At 47.0% G+C, this 20922-nt stretch overlaps 1 protein-coding gene across 1 annotated transcript in view; it reads right to left on the bottom strand.

Moving 5' to 3' along the window:
* LOC137366348 (adenylate cyclase type 8-like) overlaps nt 1-20613 on the bottom strand; it is a 266926-nt gene extending 246313 nt beyond the window's left edge. The window contains exons 1-2 of the mRNA XM_068028243.1: nt 19795-20613; nt 2402-2551 (exon numbers count right to left, since the gene is read on the bottom strand). Of these exons, the coding sequence (XP_067884344.1) occupies nt 2402-2551; nt 19795-20613 (969 nt within the window). The remainder of the gene's footprint in view (nt 1-2401; nt 2552-19794) is intronic.
* Between the last annotated feature and the right edge of the window lie 309 nt (nt 20614-20922).

The following is a 20922-nucleotide window of genomic DNA, read 5'->3' as shown; positions in this document are numbered from 1 at the left end:
CTGAGGGATACGGTGAGAAGGTGGGACTGAGGAATATGGCGAGAAGGTGGGACTGAGGGATTTTGGTGTGAAGGTGGGTCGGACTGAGGGATACGGTGAGAAGGTGGGTGGGATTGAGGAATACGTTGAGAAGGTGGGACTGAGGGATTTTGGTGAGAAGGTGGGTGGATCTGAGGGATTTGGTGAAAGGTGGGTGGGATTGAGGGATTTGGTGAGAAGGTGGGTGGGACTGAGGGATTTGGTGAGAAGGTGGGACTGAGGGATTCGGTGAGAAGGTGGGACTGAGGGAATTGGTGAGAAGGTGGGACTGAGGGATTTGGTGAGAAGGTGGGACTGAGGGATTTGGTGAGGTGGGACTGAGGGATACGGTGAGAAGGTGGGACTGAGGGATACGGTGATAAGGTGGGACTGAGGGATTTGGTAAGAAGGTGGGACTGTGGAATACGGTGATAAGGTGGGACTGAGGGATACGGCGAGAAGGTGGGACTGAGGGATTTGGTGAGAAGGTGGCACTGAGGGATACGTTGAGAAGGAGGGTGGGACTGAGGGATACGGTGATAAGGTGGGACTGAGGCCTTTGGTGAGAAGATGGGACTGTGGGATACGGTGATAAGGTAGGACTGAGCGATACGGCGAGAAGGTGGGACTGAGGGATTTTGGTGAGAAGGTGGGACTGAGGGATTTGGTGAGAAGGTGGGACTGATACGGCGAGAAGGTGGGACTGAGGGATTTGGTGAGAAGGTGGGACTGAGGGATTTGGTGAGAAGGTGGGACTGAGGGATTTGGTGAGAAGGTGGGACTGAGGGATACGGCGAGAAGGTGGGACTGAGGGATTTTGGTGAGAAGGTGGGACTGAGGGATTTGGTGAGAAGGTGCGAGTGAGGGATACGGTGAGAAGGTGCGAGTGAGGGATACGGTGAGAAGGTGGGTGGGACTGAGGGATACGGTGATAAGTTGGGTGGGACTGAGGGATATGGTGAGAAGGTGGGACTGAGCGATTTGGTGAGAAGGTGGGACTGTGGGATACGGTGATAAGGTGGGACCGAGCGATACGGTGAGAACGTGGCACTGAGGGATACGGTGAGAAGGTGGGTGGGACTGAGGGATACGGTGAGAAGGTGGGACTGAGGGATTTGGTGAGAAGGTGGGACTAAGGGATTTTGGTGAGAAGGTGGGTGGGACTGAGGGATTTGGTGAGAAGGTGGGACTGAGGGATTTGGCGAGAAGATGGGACTGAGGGATTTTGGTGAGAAGTTGGGTGGGACTGAGGGATTTGGTGAGAAGGTGGGTCTGTGGGATACGGTGATAAGGTGGGACTGAGGGATACGATGCGAAGGTGGGTCTGAGGGATTTGGTGAGAAGGTGGGACTGAGGGATTTGGTGAGAAGGTGGGACTGAGGGATACGGTGAGAAGGTGGGACTGAGGGATTTTGGTGAGAAGGTGGGTGGGACTGAGGGATTTGGTGAGAAGGTAGGACTGAGGGATTTTGGTGAGAAGGTGGGTGGGACTGAGGGATTTTGATGAGAAGGTGGGACTGAGGGATTTGGTGAGAAGGTGGGACTGAGGGATTTTGGTGAGAAGGTGGGACTGAGGGATACGGTGAGAAGGTGGGACTGAGGGATATGGTGAGAAGGTGGGACTGAGGGATTTGGTGAGAAGGTGGGACTGAGGGATACGGTGAGAAGGTGGGACTGAGGGATACGGTGAGAAGGTGGGACTGAGGGATATGGTGAGAAGGTGGGACTGAGGGATTTTGGTGAGAAGGTGGGACTGAGGGATACGGTGAGAAGGTGGGACTGAGGGATTTGGTGAGAAGGTGGGACTGAGGGATACGGTGAGAAGGTGGGACTGAGGGATTCGGTGAGAAGGCGGGACTGAGGGATTTGGTGAGAAGGCGGGACTGAGGGATTTGGTGAGAAGGTGGGACTGAGGGATTCGGTGAGAAGGTGGGACTGAGGGATTCGGTGAGAAGGTGGGACTGAGGGATTTGGTGAGAAGGTGCGACTGAGGGATACGGTGAGAAGGTGGGACTGAGGGATTCGGTGAGAAGGTGGGACTGAGGGATTTGGTGAGAAGGTGGGACTGAGGGATTTGGTGAGAAGGTGAGACTGAGGGATGCGGTGAGAAGGTGGGACTGAGGGATTCGGTGAGAAGGTGGGACTGAGGGATTTGGTGAGAAGGTGGGACTGAGGGATACGGTGAGAAGGTGGGACTGAGGGATTCGGTGAGAAGGTGGGACTGAGGGATTTGGTGAGAAGGTGGGACTGAGGGATTTGGTGAGAAGGTGAGACTGAGGGATACGGTGAGAAGGAGGGTGGGATTGAGGGAGATGCTCAGAAGCAGGTGCACTCTATGAAACAGTGTCATGTGGAAATCTCTCTTCTTCCCCTCTTGTGTTACCTGTCTTTCATTTTCATCTTCCAATAGCAGTCGGCCCTCAATATTTTTCCTCGTCTCCAGGAATGCTATTCGTTGTGCCCGGACAGAGAGGTAGCCTATCCAAAGACTGGCTATATTCAAACAAACCAGCAACAGCATTTTGACAAAAACCTGCCACAGCAACAAAGAGCATTCTGATTAGAAAATGTGAAGACAATGGCAAGGCATCTCACCCTTGCTGCATATATCTAACACTAGTTGGCTGTACTGCTAGTCCAGATCAGCTGCATTACATAGAGAATGGTAATAACAAAGACGTGCATTTCTATCCAGGCTATCACGTTCCAAAGCTCTTTACAGCCAATTCAATACTTTGGCACTTAAGCATAGTCACTGCTGCAATATAGGAAACGTGGCAGCCAATTTTCACACAGCAAGATCCCACAAATAGCAATGTGATAATGCACTAATAATTTGTTTTAGTGATGATAAATATCCCCCAGTGCACTGGGAAGAACTCCACCTGCTGTTCTTCCAAAACCCTGTGAGATATTTCACATTCACCTGAGGGAGCACACTGGGCCGAGCACAGGCGGAACAGGAGACCGTCAGGCCGAGCACAGGCGTAGCAGGAGACCGTCGGGCCGAGCACAGGCGGAGCAGGAGACCGTCAGGCGGAGCACAGGCGGAGCAGGGGACTGTCGGGCCGAGCACAGGCGGAGCAGGGGACTGTCGGGCCGAGCACAGGCGGAGCAGGGGACTGTCGGGCCGAGCACAGGTGCAGCAGGGGACTGTTGGGCCGAGCACAGGCGGAGCAGGAGACTGTCGGGTTGAGCACAGATGGAGCAGGGGACTATCGGGCCGAGCACAGGCGGAGCAGGGGACTGTTGGGCCGAGCACAGGCGGAGCAGGGGACAGTCGGGCCGAGCACAGGTGGAGCAGGGGACCGTCGGGCCGAGCACAGGCGGAGCAGGGGACTGTTGGGCCGAGCACAGGCGGAGCAGGGGACTGTCGGGCTGAGCACAAATGGAGCAGGAGACCATCAGGCCGAGCACAGGCAGAGCAGGAGACCGTCAGGCCGAGCACAGGCGGAGCAGGAGACCGTCAGGCCGAGCACAGGCGGAGCAGGGACCGTCGGGTTGAGCACAGGCGGAGCAGGGGACCATCGGGCCGAGCACAAGCGGAGCAGGGGACCGTTGGGCCGAGCACAGGCGGAGCAGGGGACCATCGGGCCGAGCACAAGCGGAGCAGGGGACTGTTGGGCCGAGCACAAGCGGAGCAGGGGACTGTTGGGCCGAGCACAGGCGGAGTAGGGGACTGTCGGGCTGAGCACAGGCGGAGCAGGGGACTGTCGGGCCGAGCACAGGCGGAGCAGGGGACTGTTGGGCCGAGCACAGGCGGAGCAGGGGACTGTCGGGCCGAGCACAGGCGGAGAAGGGGACCGTCGGGCCGAGCACAGGCAGAACAGGGGACCGTCGGGCCGAGCACTGGTGGAGCAGGGGACTGTCGGGCTGAGCACAGGCGGAGCAGGGGACCGTCGGGCCGAGCACAGGCGGAGCAGGGGACTGTCGGGCCGAGCACAGGCGGAGCAGGGGACCGTCGGGCCGAGCACAGGCGGAGCAGGGGACTGTTGGGCTGAGCACAGGCGGAGCAGGGGACTGTCGGGCTGAGCACAGGTGGAGCAGGGGACTGTTGGGCCGAGCACAGGCGGAGCAGGGGACTGTTGGGCCGAGCACAGGCGGAGCAGGGGACTGTCGGGCCGAGCACAGGCGGAGCAGGGGACCGTTGGGCCGAGTACAGGCGGAGCAGGGGACTGTCAGGCCGAGCACAGGCGGAGCAGGGGACCGTTGGGCCGAGTACAGGCGGAGCAGGAATCGGTTAGACACAGCAGACCCAAGGGGCTGCTGAATGGCTTATTCCGGTTTCTACATTCCCTTTGATTCACTAAAACATTTCTCTCCACTTCCCAACCCACCACCACCCCCCCTCACCCCCAGGAACCCACTTAATGTGTGTATATAGACTGGTAGCTGAGTGAATAAGGTGCCACCATGGTGTGGGCAAAGCAGTGACCCTGTGCAGCTCAGACTGACCCTGACAGTATCAAAGGAAACAGTTCATTGCTTAAGTAGACAATGGTTCTATGCTCTGACATAAGACCAGGTATTTTCCTTACTGAACTGCAGATTTTCAGCATCATTTCCCAATCCAATCCAAGCAACTCAACTCCCACTTCCTCATCTCCCACTTCCTCTCCCACAGTCAGTTAACTGCACAGCCTATTCCTCCTGAGCAGCCAGGGCTCTCAGGACAGATATTGCTCACCTCATGGCCTATCATAGGCCATTTTCTCCTTTACAAAGAGAACACAGAGCGAGAATGGCACTTTCTTAGCATGACATTAACCTTTTATCAGGAATCTGACTCCATTCTCTGGGAATAAAGCTTCCAGGTTCAGTGTAGCATCAATCATCCCTCATGGGAGCATTACACTGCCACCTTTGCTCTCAGGCAGAAGTCACTGGCTCACCATGACGGTGAGGACGTTGATATTTTCCTGTAATATCCATTCTGTTATTTACAAATTAACAAGCTGGTAAGTCATGCTTCTAACAACATTCCAAAAATCTGCAAGGTGCTGGTGCCTTCACAGTCCCGTAAGGCAACTAAGCCTTTTCCTGCACTATGGGCGGCACAGTGGCGCAGTGGTTAGCACCGCAGCCTCACAGCTCCAGCGACCCGGGTTCGATTCTGGGTACTGCCTGTGTGGAGTTTGCAAGTTCTCCCTGTGTCTGCGTGGGTTTCCTCCGGGTGCTCAGGTTTCCTCCCACATGCCAAAGACTTGCAGGTTGATAGGTAAATTGGCCATTGTAAATTGCCCCTAGTATAGGTAGGTGGTAGGGAAATATAGGGACAGGTGGGGATGTGGTTGGAATATGGGATCAGTGTAGGATTAGTATAAATGGGAGGTTGATGGTCGGCACAGACTCGGTGGGCCGAAGGGCCTGTTTCAGTGCTGTATCTCTAAAACTAAAAAACTAAAAACTATGTGGTAATCTGATGGGTGATGGAGGTGGCACCCACTGCCTCAGACACCTCCCTCCAGAAAGTCCCCAAGACCTTTTTCTGTAGCTGCCTTTCTTAAATGCTGAGGAGATTATCTCTCCTCACCTTTATCCTATCAATTAACACATCAGCTAAAGAGTCTTAGCCCCAGGTCCAGCTCCTCCTTCTGTCATTTTTTCCCGTTTCCTGTGCTTCTGGTTCTCCAAGAAATTGCAGCATTTTAAATGCTGCAGCTGCACTGCATTTCCTTCTCTCCCACAACCAGTAAATCAAAAGAAACAATGCATAAAATGAGCCCCTTCACCCCCACAGTAAAGTTGGCTGTGGTTCACATGGGCGGATGGAAGTCCTACCCTCCTTCTGTTCAAGGGTGGAGGAGATTCTGGTCCATACTATATTTTGATTTTCTGAAGGTACTCAGTCAGTTATGTCACAGAAGAGGAGATAGACAGGCTGGTGAAATGGGCAGACATGTGGCAGATGAAATTTATTGCAGAAAAGTGTGAAGTGATTCACTTGGTAGGGAGAACAAGGAGAGGCAATATAAAATAAAGGGTACAATTCAAATGGGGTGCAGGAGCAGAGGGACCTGGGGGGGGTATATGTGCACAAATCATTGAAGGTGGCAGAGCAGGCTGAGAAAGCTGTTAATAAAGCTTACGGGATCCTGGGCTTTATAAATAGGGGCATAGAGTATAAAAACAAGGAAGTTATGATAAACCTGTATAAAACACTAGTTTGGCCTCAACTGGAGGATTGTCCAGTTCTGGGCACCACACTTTAAGAAGAATGTGAAGGCATTAGAGAGGATGCAGAAAAGATTCATGAGAATGGTTCTAGAGTTATTTGAATAGTTTGGAGAAGCTGAGGCTGTTCTCCTTGTAGAAGAGAAGATTAAAAGGAGATTTGATAGGTGTGTTCAAAATCGTGAGGGGACTGGACAGAGTAGATACGGAGAAACTGTTCCCACTTGTGAAAGGATCAAGAACCAGAAGGCACCAATTTAAGGTAATTGGCAAAAGAAGCAATGGCGACATGAGGAAAAACCTTTCTTACGCAGCAAGTGGTTAGAATCTGGAATCTCCTGCCCGAGAGCATGGTAGAGGTAGATTCAATCATGGTTTTCAAAAGAGAATTGGATATTTAACTGAAGAGAAAAAATTTGCAGGGCTACAGGGAAAAGCCAGTGAATTGGGACCAGGCAAGTTGCTCTTTCAGAGAGTCAGCACAGACATGATGGGTTGAATAGCCTCCTTCTGTGCAGTAACCATTCTATGAGTCTATATTTATATAGCGCCTTTAACGTAATAAAGTGTCCCAAGGTGCTTCACAGGAGCACTTATATTTTTATTTATTCTATATTTTATATTTAGAGATACAGCACTGAAACAGGCCCTTCGGCCCACCGAGTCTGTGCTGACCATCAACCACCCATTTATACTAATCTTACATTAACCCCATATTCCTATCACATCCCCACAATTCCCCTACCACCTACCTACACTAGGGGCAATTTATATTGGCCAATTTACCTATCAACCTGCAAGTCTTTGGCTGTGGGAGGAAACCAGAGCACCCAGAGAAAACCCACGCAGACACAGGAAGAACTTGCAAACTCCGCACAGGCAGTACCCAGAATTGAACCCGGGTCGCTGGAGCTGTGAGGCTGCGGTGCTAACCACTGCGCCACTGTGCCACCTATTTATAAAACAAAGCATGACACTGAGCCACAAAAGGAGATATTAGGTCAGATAACCAAAAGCTTGGTCAAAGAGGTAGGTTTTAAGGAGTGTCTTAAAGGAGGAAAGCGAGGTGAAGAGGTGGAGAATGTTAAAGCAAACCTGATTAAGTTCTTTTATGAAGTAATGGAGAGGGTTGATAAAGGTAATGCAGTTGACATTGTGTATCTGGACTTTCAACAGACGAGTGATAAAGAACAAAGAACAAAGAACAGTACAGCACAGGAACAGGCCATTCGGCCCTCCAAGCCTGCGCCGATCTTGATGCCTGCCTAAACTAACACCTTCCGCACTTCCGGGGACCGTATCCCTCTATTCCCATCCTATTCATGTATTTGTCAAGATGCCTCTTAAACGTCATTATCGTACCTGCTTCCACCACCTCCCCCGGCAACAAGTTCCAGGCACTCACCACCCTCTGTGTAAAGAACTTGCCTCGCACATCCCCTCTAAAGTTTTCCCCTCTCACCTTAAACCTATGTCCCCTAGTAACTGACTCTTCCACCCTGGGAAAAAGCTTCTGACTATCCACTCTGTCCATTCCACTCATAACTTTGTAAACCTCTATCATGTCGCCCCTCCACCTCCGTCGTTCCAGTGAAAACAATCCGAGTTTATCCAACCTCTCCTCATAGCTAATGCCCTCCAGACCAGGCAACATCCTGGTAAACCTCTTCTGTACCCTCTCCAAAGCCTCCACGTCCTTCTGGTAGTGTGGCGACCAGAATTGCGCGCAATATTCTAAGTGTGGCCTGACTAAAGTACCACATATTGATAAAATATCAAAATTAAAGCCCCTGGAATTAAAGGTCAGTGACAACATGGATATAAAAATGGCTAATGGACAGGAGCAGAGAGTAGTGATGAATGTTTTTTTGTAGGCTGAACGGATGTATACAGTGGTGCTCCCCAGGGGTCAGTGTTATGACCACAACTCTTCTTGATATGTATTAATGGCCTGGACTTGGGTATACAGGGCATAATTTCAAAGTTTACAGATGATACAGAAGTCAGAAATATAGTAAACAATGAGGTGGATGGTACAAACATCAGGAGGATATGGATACATAGGTGAAATGCCAGACACATGGCAGGTGGCAGCTACATGTGGCTACAAGAGAAGGTCAGAGGCTGGGTATTCTGTGGCAAGTGACTCACCTCCTGGGTCCCCAAATCCTTCCCACCATCTACAAGGCACAAGTCAGGAGTGTGAAGATACAGAATATTTGTTCAGCATCTCTGGAATTTCTTCATTTCCCATGATACTTTCTCCTGTCCGTGCCTCTGAGGGACCAATATTTACTTTAGCTACTCTTCTTTTTCTCTATTTGTAAAAGCTCTTACAATCTGATTTTACATTACTGGCTAGTTTACTCTCATTCTGTTTTTACTTTTTATAATAACTTCTTGGTCACCCTTCGCTGGTTTCTAAAACCCTCCAAATCCTTAGGATAACTACAATTCTTCACGATATTATAAGCCTCTTTTTTTAATCTAATACTATCCTTATCTTGCCTCCTAAGCCATGGATGGATCTTTCTCACTGAGATTTTGTTTCTTTTTTAATGAAACATGTTTTCGTTGAACATTTTGAACCTTTTTAAAAAAATGTTTCCCACTGTTTATTTACTGCCAAACCTTTGAGTCTATTTACTCAAATCAATCTTAGCCAGCTCTTGCCTCATACCTATGTAATTGGCTTTAAATTTAAGATTCTTGTTTTGGACTCCAGTATGTCACACTCAAAATTAATGTGGAATTCAACTGTATTATGATCACTTTTTCCAGAGGATCTTTTGCTATGAGATTACTAATTAACCCTGCCTCATTACGCATGTGGAATGTGGATATCATTAGGCCAGCATTTATTTAACAGGACCAGCATGAATATGCTTGCAGAGAGATTTGCTAGTTCTTTTGGGAGGGTTTAAACCAGCTTGTCCGGGGGATGGGAACCTGAGGGGTAGCTCAAATTAGAAGCAAAGCTGGTAACAGGAGGTAGAAAAGTAGCAAGTGACATTAGAAGGCCGGCAAAACAAAGGTGAGCATCAACTAAGCTTAGAATAACTGTCAAGAAGACAAGGTTTAGGGCACTCTACCTGAATGCACACAGCATTCGCAACAAGGTAGATGACTTAAAGATCCAGATCGCGGTAAATGGGTATGATCTAACTGAACAGAACAGAAAAGTGGCTACAGGGTGACCAAGTCTGGGAACTGAATATTCAAGGATATTTGACATTTAGGAAGGACAGGCAAAAAGGAAAAGGAGGTGGTGTTGCGCTGGTAATAAGGGATGGGATCAGTACATTAATAAGGGAGGATCTCAGATCGGAAGAACAAAATGTGGAATCTGTTTGGGTGGAGCTAAGAAACAGCAAGGGCAGCAAACATTGGTAGGAGTTATTTATAGGCCACCAAACAGTAGTGGTAGTGTAGGGCACGGCATTGATCAGGAGATTAGAGAAGTATGTGTCATGGGTAATACAGTAATCATGGGGAACTTCAATCTGCGTATAGACTGCGTAAACCTAATGAGCACGAATGCTGTGGAGGACGTGTTTCTGGAGTGTGTTAAGGATGGTTTTCTAGAGCAGTATGCTGAGAAACCGACGAGAGAGCAGGCTATTTTAGATCTAATATTATGTAATGAGAAAGGGCTAATTAATAATCTTGTTGTAAAAGAACCTTTAGGGATGAGTGACCATAATATGGTAGAATTTTACATTATGCTTGAAAGTGAGGTAGTTCAATCTGAAGCCAGGGTGTTAAATTTGAACAAAGGAAATTATGAAGGTATGAGGAGAAAATTGGCTGAGGTGGATTTGGAAAATACATTAAAAGGTGTGACAGTACATGGGTAATGGATAGTCTTTAAAGACATATTACATAGTTTACAGCAACTATACATCCCTTCAAGGCACAAAAACCCCAAATGTTAAGGCAGTCAACCGTAGATAACAACGGAAATTAAGGATTGTATAAGACTAAAAGAAAAAGCCAATAAAGTTGCCAGGAATAGTAATAAACCTGAGGATTGGGAGGATTTTAGAATACAGCAAAGGACAAAGAAACTGATAAAGTAAGGGAGAACAGAATATGAATGTAAGCTAGCAAAAAATATAAAAACAGACTGTAAATCTTCTCTAGGTAAGTAAAAAGGAAATGTTTGGCTAAGACAAATATGGGTCCATTACAGGCAGAGTCAGGAGAATTTATAATGGCGAATAGAGAAATAGCAAAGAAGCTAAATGATTACTTTGTGTTTGTCTTCACTGAGGAAGATACAAGAAATCTCCCAGAATTAGAGATCCAAGAGATTATGAGGAATGAGGAATTGAAGGAAATTAGTATTACTAAGATGGTTATATTAGAGAAATGAATGGGGCTGAAGGTTGATAAGTCCCCAGGACCTGATATTCCACATCCCAGTGTGTTGAAAGAGGTAGCTATGGAGATAGTGGATGCATTGGTGATCATCTTCCAAAATTCTATAGATTCTGGAGTGGTTCCTGCAGATTGGAAGGTCACAAATGTTACCCCACCATTTAAGAAGGGAGGGAGAGAGAAAACAGGGAACTACAGACCTGTCAGGTTTACATCAGTCATTGGGAAAATGCTAGAATCTATTCAGGAATACTCAAGATGATATATGCTTAGAGGCACACAGGACAAGGTGAGAATACTCAATGAGTACTTTGTATCGGTATTTACTAAGGAAGAGGGTGCTGATAAAATATCAGTAGAAGCAGAGACGGTAAAGGCAAAAGATGGGGTGAAAATTGATAGGCATAATGTATTGGAAAAGCTGGCTATGCTCAGAATGGTTAAGTCGCCTGGTCTGGATAGCTTGCATCCCAGGTTGCTAAAGGCAGTAAGAGTGGAGATAGTAGAAAGACTGGCCATAATCTTCCAGTCATCCCAGAATATGGGAAAGGTGCTGGAGGATAGGAAAGTGGCTGATGTGACCCCTTATTCAAGAATGGGTATAATGACATTCCGAGCAACTATAGGCCAGTCTGGTTAACATCAGTGGTGGGTAAGGTTTTAGAAATAATAATCAGGGGGAAAAAATCAACAGACAAGTGGGGAGGTTTGAGTTAATTAAGGACAGACTGCATGGATTTGTAAAAGGGAGATCATGCTTGACTAATCTACATGAATTTTTCGATGAAGTGACAGAGAAGGTCGATGAAGGAAATGCAGTGGATGTTGGCGATATGGATTTTAAGAAAGCTTTTGACAAAGGACCACGTAAAAAGCTGGTTAACAAAATTGAGGCACATGGAATCGAAGGGTCAGTGTCAGGTTGGAAAAAAAAATTGGCTCAAGGACAGAAAGCAGTGAGTCATGATAAATGGTTGTTTTGCAAACTTGAGCAAGGTAGACAGTGGTGTTCCCCAAGGTTCAGTGCTAGGACCACTGCTTTTTTGATATATATAAATTACTTGGACATTGGAATACAGAGTAAAATTTAAAAATTTGCCGATGATACCAAATCTGAAGGTGTGGCAGACGGCGAAGATGATACCAATCAACTGCAAAGAACAGGGCCAGACTAGCAGAATGGGCAGACATGTGGCAGATGGAATTTAATACAGAGAAATGTGAGGTGATGCACTTTGGCAAAGATAATAGGGAGGGGCAATATATATTTAATGGCACAGTTCTAAAGAGAGTGCAGGGACAGAGGTAAAGCCCGACTCAGGCCGGGAAAAAGAACCAGACCCGAACCCGACCGAACCACAGCAGACCCGAGCTCAACCCGACCTGGACCGAGCCCGACCCCGACCCAAGCCCAACCCAACCATCCCTTTACTTACCTTCCAACTTGGAACCTCCAGGAAGCTGCAGGAAGGATGCTCCCGATGGTGGGGAAGTCCAGAACCAGGGGTCATAGTCTAAGGATACGGGGAAAACCTTTCAGGAAGCGGGAGGGTGAACAGCCAGAGGCTGTGGTACATATCGGTACCAATGACATAGGCAGGAAGAGTGACGAGGTCCTGCAGGGGGAGATTAGGGAGTTAGGTAGAAAGTTAAAAGACAGGACCTCTAGGGTTGTAATCTCGGGATTACTCCCTGTGCCACGTGCCAGTGAGGCTAGAAATAGGAAGATAGTGCAGCTAAACACATGGCTGAACAGCTGGTGTAGAAGGGAGGGTTTCAGATATCTGGACCATTGAGATCACTTCAGGGACAGGTGGGACCTGTACAAGAAGGACGGGTTGCATCTAAACTGGAGGGGCACAAATATCCAGGCTGCGAGGTTTGGTAGCGTCACTCGGGAGAGTTTAAACTAGTGTGGCAGGGGGTGGGAACCAGAGCAGTAGGACAGCAAGTGAAATAAATGAAGGGGAACTAGTAAATAAGGCCAGAAAGACTAAGAGGAAGAGCAGGCAGGGAGATGTTGCAGAGCACAGCGGGACTGGTGGTCTGAAGTGCATTTGTTTCAATGCGAGAAGTATAACAGGTAAGGCAGATGAACTTAGAGCTTGGATTAGTACTTGGAACTATGATGCTGTTGCTATTACAGAGACTTGGTTGAGGGAAGGACAGGATTGGCAGCTAAATGTTCCAGGATTTAGAAGCTTCAGGCAGGATAGAGGGGGATGTAAAAGGGGTGGGGGAGTTGCATTACTGGTTAAGGAGAATATCACAGCTGTACTGCGGGAGGACACCTCGGAGGTGTCGTGCAGCGAGGCAATATGGGTGGAGCTCAGGAATAGGAAGGGTGCAGTCACGATGTTGGGGGTTTACTACAGGCCTCCCAACAGCCAGCGGGAGGTAGAAGAGCAGATATGTAGACTGATTTTGGAAAGATGTAAAGGTAACACGGTTGTAGTGGTGGGTGATTTTAACTTTCCCTATATTGACTGGGACTCACTTAGTGCTAGGGGCTTGGATGGGGCAGAATTTGTAAGGAGCATCCAGGAGGGCTTCTTGAAACAATACGTAGATAGTCCAACTAGGGATGGGGCCGTACTGGACCTGGTATTGGGGAATGAGCCCGGCCAGGTGGTCGAAGTTTCAGTCGGGGAGCATTTCGGGAACAGTGACCATAATTCCATAAGTTTTAAGGTACTTGTGGATAAGGATAAGAGTAGTCCTCGGGTGAAGGTGCTAAATTGGGGGAAGGCTAATTATAACAATATTAGGCAGGAACTGAAGAATTTAGATTGGGGGCGGCTGTTTGAGGGTAAATCAACATCTGACATGTGGGAGTCTTTCAAATGTCAGTTGATTAGAATCCAGGACCAGCATGTTCCAGTGAGGAAGAAGGATAAGTTTGGCAAGTTTCGGGAACCTTGGATAACGCGGGATATTGTGAGCCTAGTCAAAAAGAAAAAGGAAGCATTCGTAAGGGCTGGAAGGCTAGGAACAGACGAATCCCTTGAGGAATATAAAGACAGTAGGAAGGAACTTAAGCAAGGAGTCAGGAGGGCTAAAAGGGGTCATGAAAAGTCATTGGCAAACAGGATTAAGGAAAATCCCAAGGCTTTTTATACGTATATAAAGAGCAAGAGGGTAACTAGGGAAAGGGTTGGCCCACTCAAGGACAGAGAAGGGAATCTATGTGTGGAGCCGGAGGAAATGGGCGAGGTACTAAATGAGTACTTTGCATCAGTATTCACCAAAGAGAAGGACTTGGTGGATGATGAGCCTAGGGAAGGGAGTGTCGATAGTCTCAACAAGGGAAGAAATTGCAGGGGCCTTGACAGAAAACTTTGCATCCTCATTGGCTACAGGTGAGGTCCCAGGGGACTGGAGAATAGCCAATGTTGTTCCTTTCTTTAAGAAGGATAATCCAGGAAATTATAGGCCGGTGAGCCTTACGTCAGTGGTAGGGAAACTATTAGAGAGGATTCTTCGGGACAGGATTTACTCCCATTTGGAAACAAACGAACTGATTAGCGAGAGGCAGCATGGTTTTGTTGAAGGGGAGGTCTGTCTCACTAATTTGATTGAGTTTTTTGAGGAAGTGACAAAGATGATTGATGAAGGAAGGGCAGTGGATGTTATCTATATGGACTTCAGTAAAGCCTTTGACAAGGTCCCTCGTGGCAGACTGGTACAAAAGGTGAAGTCACACGGGATCAGAGGTGAGCTGGCAAGATGGATACAGAACTGGCTCAGTCATAGAAGACAGAGGGTAGCAGTGGAAGGGTGCTTTTCTGAATGGAGGGATGTGACTAGTGGTGTTCCGCAGGGATCAGTGCTGGGACCTTTTCTCTTTGTAGTATATATAAATGATTTGGAGGAAAATGTAGCTGGTCTGATTAGTAAGTTTGCGGATGACACAAAGGTTGGTGGAGTTGCGGATCGTGATGAGGATTGTCAGAGGATACAGCAGGATATAGATCGGTTGGAAACTTGGGCGGAGAAATGGCAGATGGAGTTTAATCCGGACAAATGTGAGGTAATGCATTTTGGAAGGTCTAATGCAGGTGGGAAGTAGACAGTAAATGGCAGAACCCTTAGGAGTATTGACAGGCAGAGAGATCTGGGCGTACAGGTCCACAGGTCACTGAAGGTGGCACCGCAGGTGGATAAGGTAGTCAAGAAGGCATACGGCATGCTTGCCTTCATCGGTCGGGGAATAGAGTATAAAAATAGGCAAGTCATGCTGCAGCTGTACAGAACTTTAGTTAGGCCACACTTAGAATATTGCGTGCAATTCTGGTCGCCACACTACCAAAAGGATGTGGAGGCTTTGGAGAGGGTACAGAAGAGGTTTACCAGGATGTTGCCTGGTCTGGAGGGCATTAGCTCTGAGGAGAGGTTGGATAAACTCGGATTGTTTTCACTGGAACGATGGAGGTGAAGGGGCGACATGATAGAGGTTTACAAAGTTATGAGTGGAATGGACAGAGTGGATAGTCAGAAGCTTTTTCCCAGGGTGGAAGAGTCAGTTACTAGGGGACATAGGTTTAAGGTGAGAGGGGCAAAGTTTATAGGGGATGTGCGAGGCAAGTTCTTTACACAGAGGGTGGTGAGTGCCTGGAACTTGCTGCCAGGGGAGGTGGTGGAAGCAGATACGATAGCGACGTTTAAGAGACATCTTGACAAATACATGAATAGGATGGGAATAGAGGGATACGGTCCCCGGAAGTGCAGATGGTTTTAGTTAAGGCAGGCATCAAGATCGGCGCAGGCTTGGAGGGCCGAATGGCCTGTTCCTGTGCTGTACTGTTCTTTGTTCTTTGACTGAGATGAGGAGAAATTTCTTCACCCAGAGAGTGGTGAGCCTGTGGAATTCGCTATCACAGAAAGCAGTTGAGGCCAAAACATTTATGTTTTCAAGAAGGAGTTAGATATAGCTCTTGGGTCTGAAGGGATCAAAGGGTATGGGGCGAAAGCGGGAACAGGTTGCTGAGTTGGATGATCAGCCATGATCATAATGAATAGCGGAGCAGGCTCAAAGGGCCGATTGGTCTACTCCTGCTCCTATTTTCTATGTTTCTATAAGCTGGGGTTGTTCTCCTTGGAGCAAAGGAGATTGAGGGGAGATTTGATCGCTTTTGATAAGGTAGGCAATGATAAGCTGATGGTGCAAGGACTAGATGACACAGATTGAAGGTTTTGGGCAAGAGATGTAGGAGGGGATGTGAGGAAGAACTTGTTTTATGCAGTGAGTGGTAATGACCTGAAACTTGCTGTCTAGGAGGGTGATGGAAGCAAAGACAATTCATGATTTCAAAAGGAAATTGGATGGGCACTTGAAGGAAATAAACTGCAGGGCTTTGGGCATACAGTGAGGAAATGGGACTAACTGAATTGCTCTACAAAGTGCTGGCATGGATTCAATGGGCTGACTGGCCTCTTTCTGTGCTGCAATGACCCTCTGTCTATGACTCTAATTGTATAGATCTACCTTGAGCCAGCAAGGCTTAATGTGCTGAATGGCCTCCTTCTGTGCTGTATCATTGCATGACTCCATGTAAATGAGATAACCTCAGAAAATTGTTTACAAACACCATAATTCTATCATACTGACTAAAACCTACCTACAGCCATTCAGGCCTAAGTTACACTAATTACAGAAATCTCGGCTCAATTGTCTAATCTCATTCAAGAATGGTCACTTAGTGCAAGAGGAAGAGCAGTATTGGTGAAATGTACCAAGTCAGGCAGTCAACCCCTTCAGCGGAGCGGAGAAAATTGGTTCCAAAAAAGGAGCAAAAACAAGAAGGAAAACCTGGAGTACCAGCTCTGAATTTGAACCTTCCACCTCCTGATACAGAGGCAGAAATGCTGGGACTAAACCAAAGACTGCTCAATGGAAGTAGCAATTGTGGCCAACTCAGTCAAAATATTGAAGACGGAATTAGTTAAACAACTGTTAAAATACTGGAAGAGCGGGGAAATGGGAATAGAGTAGACAACCCATGTGGAAGGGCTAACAGAGGCACCACCCTCTCTCAGTACTAAAATCTCAATGCCTCTATAACTAAACTTTTTTTTATTCTTTAATGGGATGTGGGTGTCGCTGGCAAGGCCAGCATTTGTTGCCCATCCCTAATTGCCCTTGACAACTTGCTGGGCCACTTCAGAGGGCAGTTAAAATTCAACCATATTGCTGTGGGTCTGGATGTAGGTCAGGCGAGGTGAGGACGGCAAATTTCATAAAATCATAGAAAGTTTATGGCACAGAAAGAGGCCACTTGGCCCATCGTGTCTGTGCCGGCCGAAAAACAATCCATCTATTCTGATCCCACCGTCCAGCATTTGGTCCATATCCCTGCAGGTTACGGAACTTGAGGTGCATATCCAGACTCCTTTTGAATGAGTTGCGGGTCTCTACCTCACCTACCCTTTCAGGCAGTGAGTTCCAAACCCCCACCACCCTCTGGGTGAAAAGGTTTTTCCTCATCTCCCCTCTACTTTTCCTACCAATCACTTTAAATCTATGCCCCCTCGTCACTGACCTCTCTGCTAAGGTGAATAGATCCTTCACCTCCACTCTATCCAGGTCCTCAAAATTTTGTACTTTTCAATCAGATCTCCCCTCAGTCTTCTCTGTTCCAAGGAGAACAACCCCAGCCTATCCAATCTTTCCTCATAGCTGCATTTTTCCAGTCCTGGCAACATCCTCATAAATCTCCTCTGTACCCTCTCTAGTGCAATTACATCCTTTCTGTACTAAGGTAACCAGAACTGCAACACAGTACTCAAGTTATGGCCTAACCAATGAGTTATACAGTTCCAGCATAACCTCCCTGCTCTTATATTCTATACCTCGGCTAATAAAGGAAAGGATTCCATATGTCTTCTTAACCACCTTATCAACCTGTCCTGCTACCTTCAGGGATCTGTGGACATTCACTCCAAGGTCCCTCACTTCCTCTGCACTTCTCAGTATTTTCCCATTAATCGTGTATTCCTTTGCCTTGTTTAACCTCCCCAAATGCATCATCTCACACTTCTCCAGGTTGAATTCCATTTGCCACTTTTCTGCCCATCTGACCAGACCATCAATATCTTCCTGCAGCCTACAGCTATCCTCCTCGCTATCTACCACACGGCCAATCTTTGTGTCATCTGCAAACTTTTCGATCATGCCCCCTACATCTACATCCAAATTGTTAATATATACCACAAACAGCAGGGGACCCAGTACTGAGCCCTGCGGAACGCCACTGGAAACAGCCCTCCAGTCGCTAAAACAGCCGTCAACAATTACCCTTTGCTTCCTGCCACTGAGCCAATTTTGTATCCACCTTGCTGCATTTCCCTGGATCCCATGGGATTTTATTTTTTTAACCAGTCTGCCATGTGGGACCTCGTCAAAAGCTTTGCTAAAATCCATGTAGACCACATCAACTGCACTACCCTCATCTATCTTCCTTGTTACTTCTTCAAAAAAATTCGATCAAGTTGGTCAAATAAGATCTTCCCTTAACAAATCCATGCTGACTATCCTTGACTAACCTGTGCCTTTCTAAGTGATAGTTTATCCTGTCTCTCAGAATAGATTCCAATATTTTGCCCACTACTGAAGTTAGACTGACTGGCCTGTAATTATTCAGTCTATCCTTCACTTCCTTTTTAAACAGAGGTACAACGTTAGCAGTTCTCCAATCCTCCAGCACAACACCTGTATCCAGTAAGGACTGGAAAATGCTGATCAGACTTTCTGCTATTTCCCCTTTTGCTTCTTTTAACAGCCTAAGATACATTTCATTTGTCCTGGTGATTTATCAACTTTCAAGAATGCTAATCACATTAATACTTCGTCTCTCCCTATGTTTATCACATCCAATACTTCACACTCTTCCTCCTGAACTACACTATCTGCATCGTCCCCCTCTTTTGTGAAGACAGATGCAAAGTATTCATTAAGAACCAGGCCAACATCTTCCACCCCTGCACATAGGTTACCTATTTGGTCTTTTATGGGCCCTACTCTGTCCTTAGTTATCCTCTTACTCTTAATGTATTGATTTCCTTCCCTAAAGGACATTAGTGAATCAAATGTGTTTTTACTACAATCGATGATAGTTTCATGGCAAAAGAAAATTACAAGAATAAGCTAAAAGGATAAATGACACAAAGAATTAGCTGAAGGATACATCAAACACAGAACAGACTTTAAAAAAGACCTTGGATGTAAGAAATTGCTGAGGCAGGCAGGAACAGAGCAGCAGGGGAGAGGAGTGGGTTTCTGATAATAAACTGGTGCTCAAGAGATGTGCCTAGGTCAATTGCTAATTGGAGCTTTGTATAGGCCGACAGGACAGCCATCGAGGGGCCCCACTATCTACTAACTACTTAGTTATTTTTCCTTGACCATGTCAAATGTGGCGCAGGGATATATGAGTCGTGATTGGCTCTTTTAAATCACTCTGTATAATCTGATTGGTGTATGTAAACGATGTCTGATAAACATGTTTGTCCATTGTGTTTCAGTGAGCTTGCACGTTTCTACTTGATTCGTGTGGCTCCCCTGCATGCTTGAATAAACCGGTGTTCAAACAAAAGAAACTTGAGTCTTGAGTCTTGCCTGGTAACCACTTGCACGTGGAGAGGAAGAACGAACACTCATGGGTAGCAAAACAAGGGAGGGTGACTAAACTCCTGCAAGTACCAGGGATAAGGGAGACTGATTGAACTCCCGCACGGGTTGCAAATAAGAGAGGGTGATTGAACTCCCGAAAGGCAAGGGAGGGTGACTGAACTCCCTGTAACAGCATCATCCCTTTCTTTTGTGAAGAGAGATACAAAGTATTCATTAAGAACCAGGCCAACATCTTCCGCCTCTGCACATAGGTTACCTTTTCGGTCTTTTATGGGCCCTACTCTCTCCTGAGTTATCCTCTTACTCTTAATGTATTGATTTCCTTCCCTAAAGGACATTACTGAATCAGATGGGTTTTTACGACAATTGATGATAGTTTCATGGCACCATTACTGAGACTAGCTTTCAATTCCAGATTTTTTATTAATTTTATATAATCTAATTTGCCTTGCAATCAAACTTTAATTTAGCTAGGTGCCAGCCTGGGTTCTGTGGCTGATTAAAACAGCTCTGTAATTAAGCTAAATTATTAGTTGAAGCCAACCTGGAGTTATAAGCTGATTGGGAGAAAAAAGGTAAAAATTAAAAAGTACCTGATGGAGGAGAATGATGCCTTTGAGATACCGGAATCCTTCTATCAGCAAGTGAGCTACTGAGGAGATGGAACTAACAAGGATACACCAGAGCAGTGGGATCGGGAGCATGGTGTAAGTGCCGAATACAATGAATAAAATGTACCAGGTCTCGTTGGTGTACAAGCCCATGCCCAAGTTCGCGAGAACCTGCAGAGTCTGGTAGAACCAGGTGGCAAGTCCGATATATTGCAGATAGTTGTGTGATACGGCATCTTTGCCGGCGTGGACTAGAAAACACAGCACGGAGGACAAGAGGATGAAAAGCCCCGACACCCCACTCAGTATAGGCTCGATCAGTTCGGGCGTAACAAAAAAAAACACCATTAAAATGTTAAACTTGGTGAAAGAGTCTATTAAGTTCATCATTATGAGAGAGATCCGTCTCTGACGGGCAAAGTAGCGCTGGTATAGCTTCTCTAGTTCCTTGGACCTGAAGGTCAGTTGGAAGGTGGGCAGCAGCACTCCCCGGCATGTGTAGCCGGCCGACACGAAGACATCCGAGATCCTCCGGCTGACGGTGGATTGCTGCAGGGTTGGGTAGATAGAGCCCCTGTCCTTACCGGTGAGCTTGGACAGAATTTGCCGGTTGATGTCGTGGATGTATTCATTTTTGATTGTGAAACTGTGTTTTGGGACCCCGTCAATGTCAGTCAACAGCTCTTTGGGCTGACTGATAACATTGACGATATTTTGCCACTGCCGGGAAGTTGTGGGGCTCTGGTGAGAGGTTGGGTCAGAGAGGATTTCCAGTTCCGTAGACTCTACTAAGGTTTGCATATTTCACACTCTCAATGTACCGCCGATTAATGGCTTCAATCTGCTGTCCCGGTGACTATCGAAAAACACAATGAGGGCGAGAGGGGGAAACAACCGCTTTCTCAATCTTCAAATCCTGCCGAATTCTGAAACGACATCATTCTTCAAGGACTGTTCGACTGCTCCCAACTTCTGTTTACCTAAATTAACATCAAAACACTTCAAAATTAACTGCCAACTTCAAATCAAATGATTTGAGACTGAATTACATGTTTTATTAAAACGAAGTTCAGGTATTTAAATAAGACCAAAAGTCGTGCGCCCACTTTC

The sequence above is a fragment of the Heterodontus francisci genome, unplaced genomic scaffold, assembly GCF_036365525.1.
Source record: "Heterodontus francisci isolate sHetFra1 unplaced genomic scaffold, sHetFra1.hap1 HAP1_SCAFFOLD_377, whole genome shotgun sequence".
Lineage (NCBI taxonomy): Eukaryota > Metazoa > Chordata > Chondrichthyes > Heterodontiformes > Heterodontidae > Heterodontus > Heterodontus francisci.
This window is presented reverse-complemented; position numbering and strand designations above follow the sequence as displayed.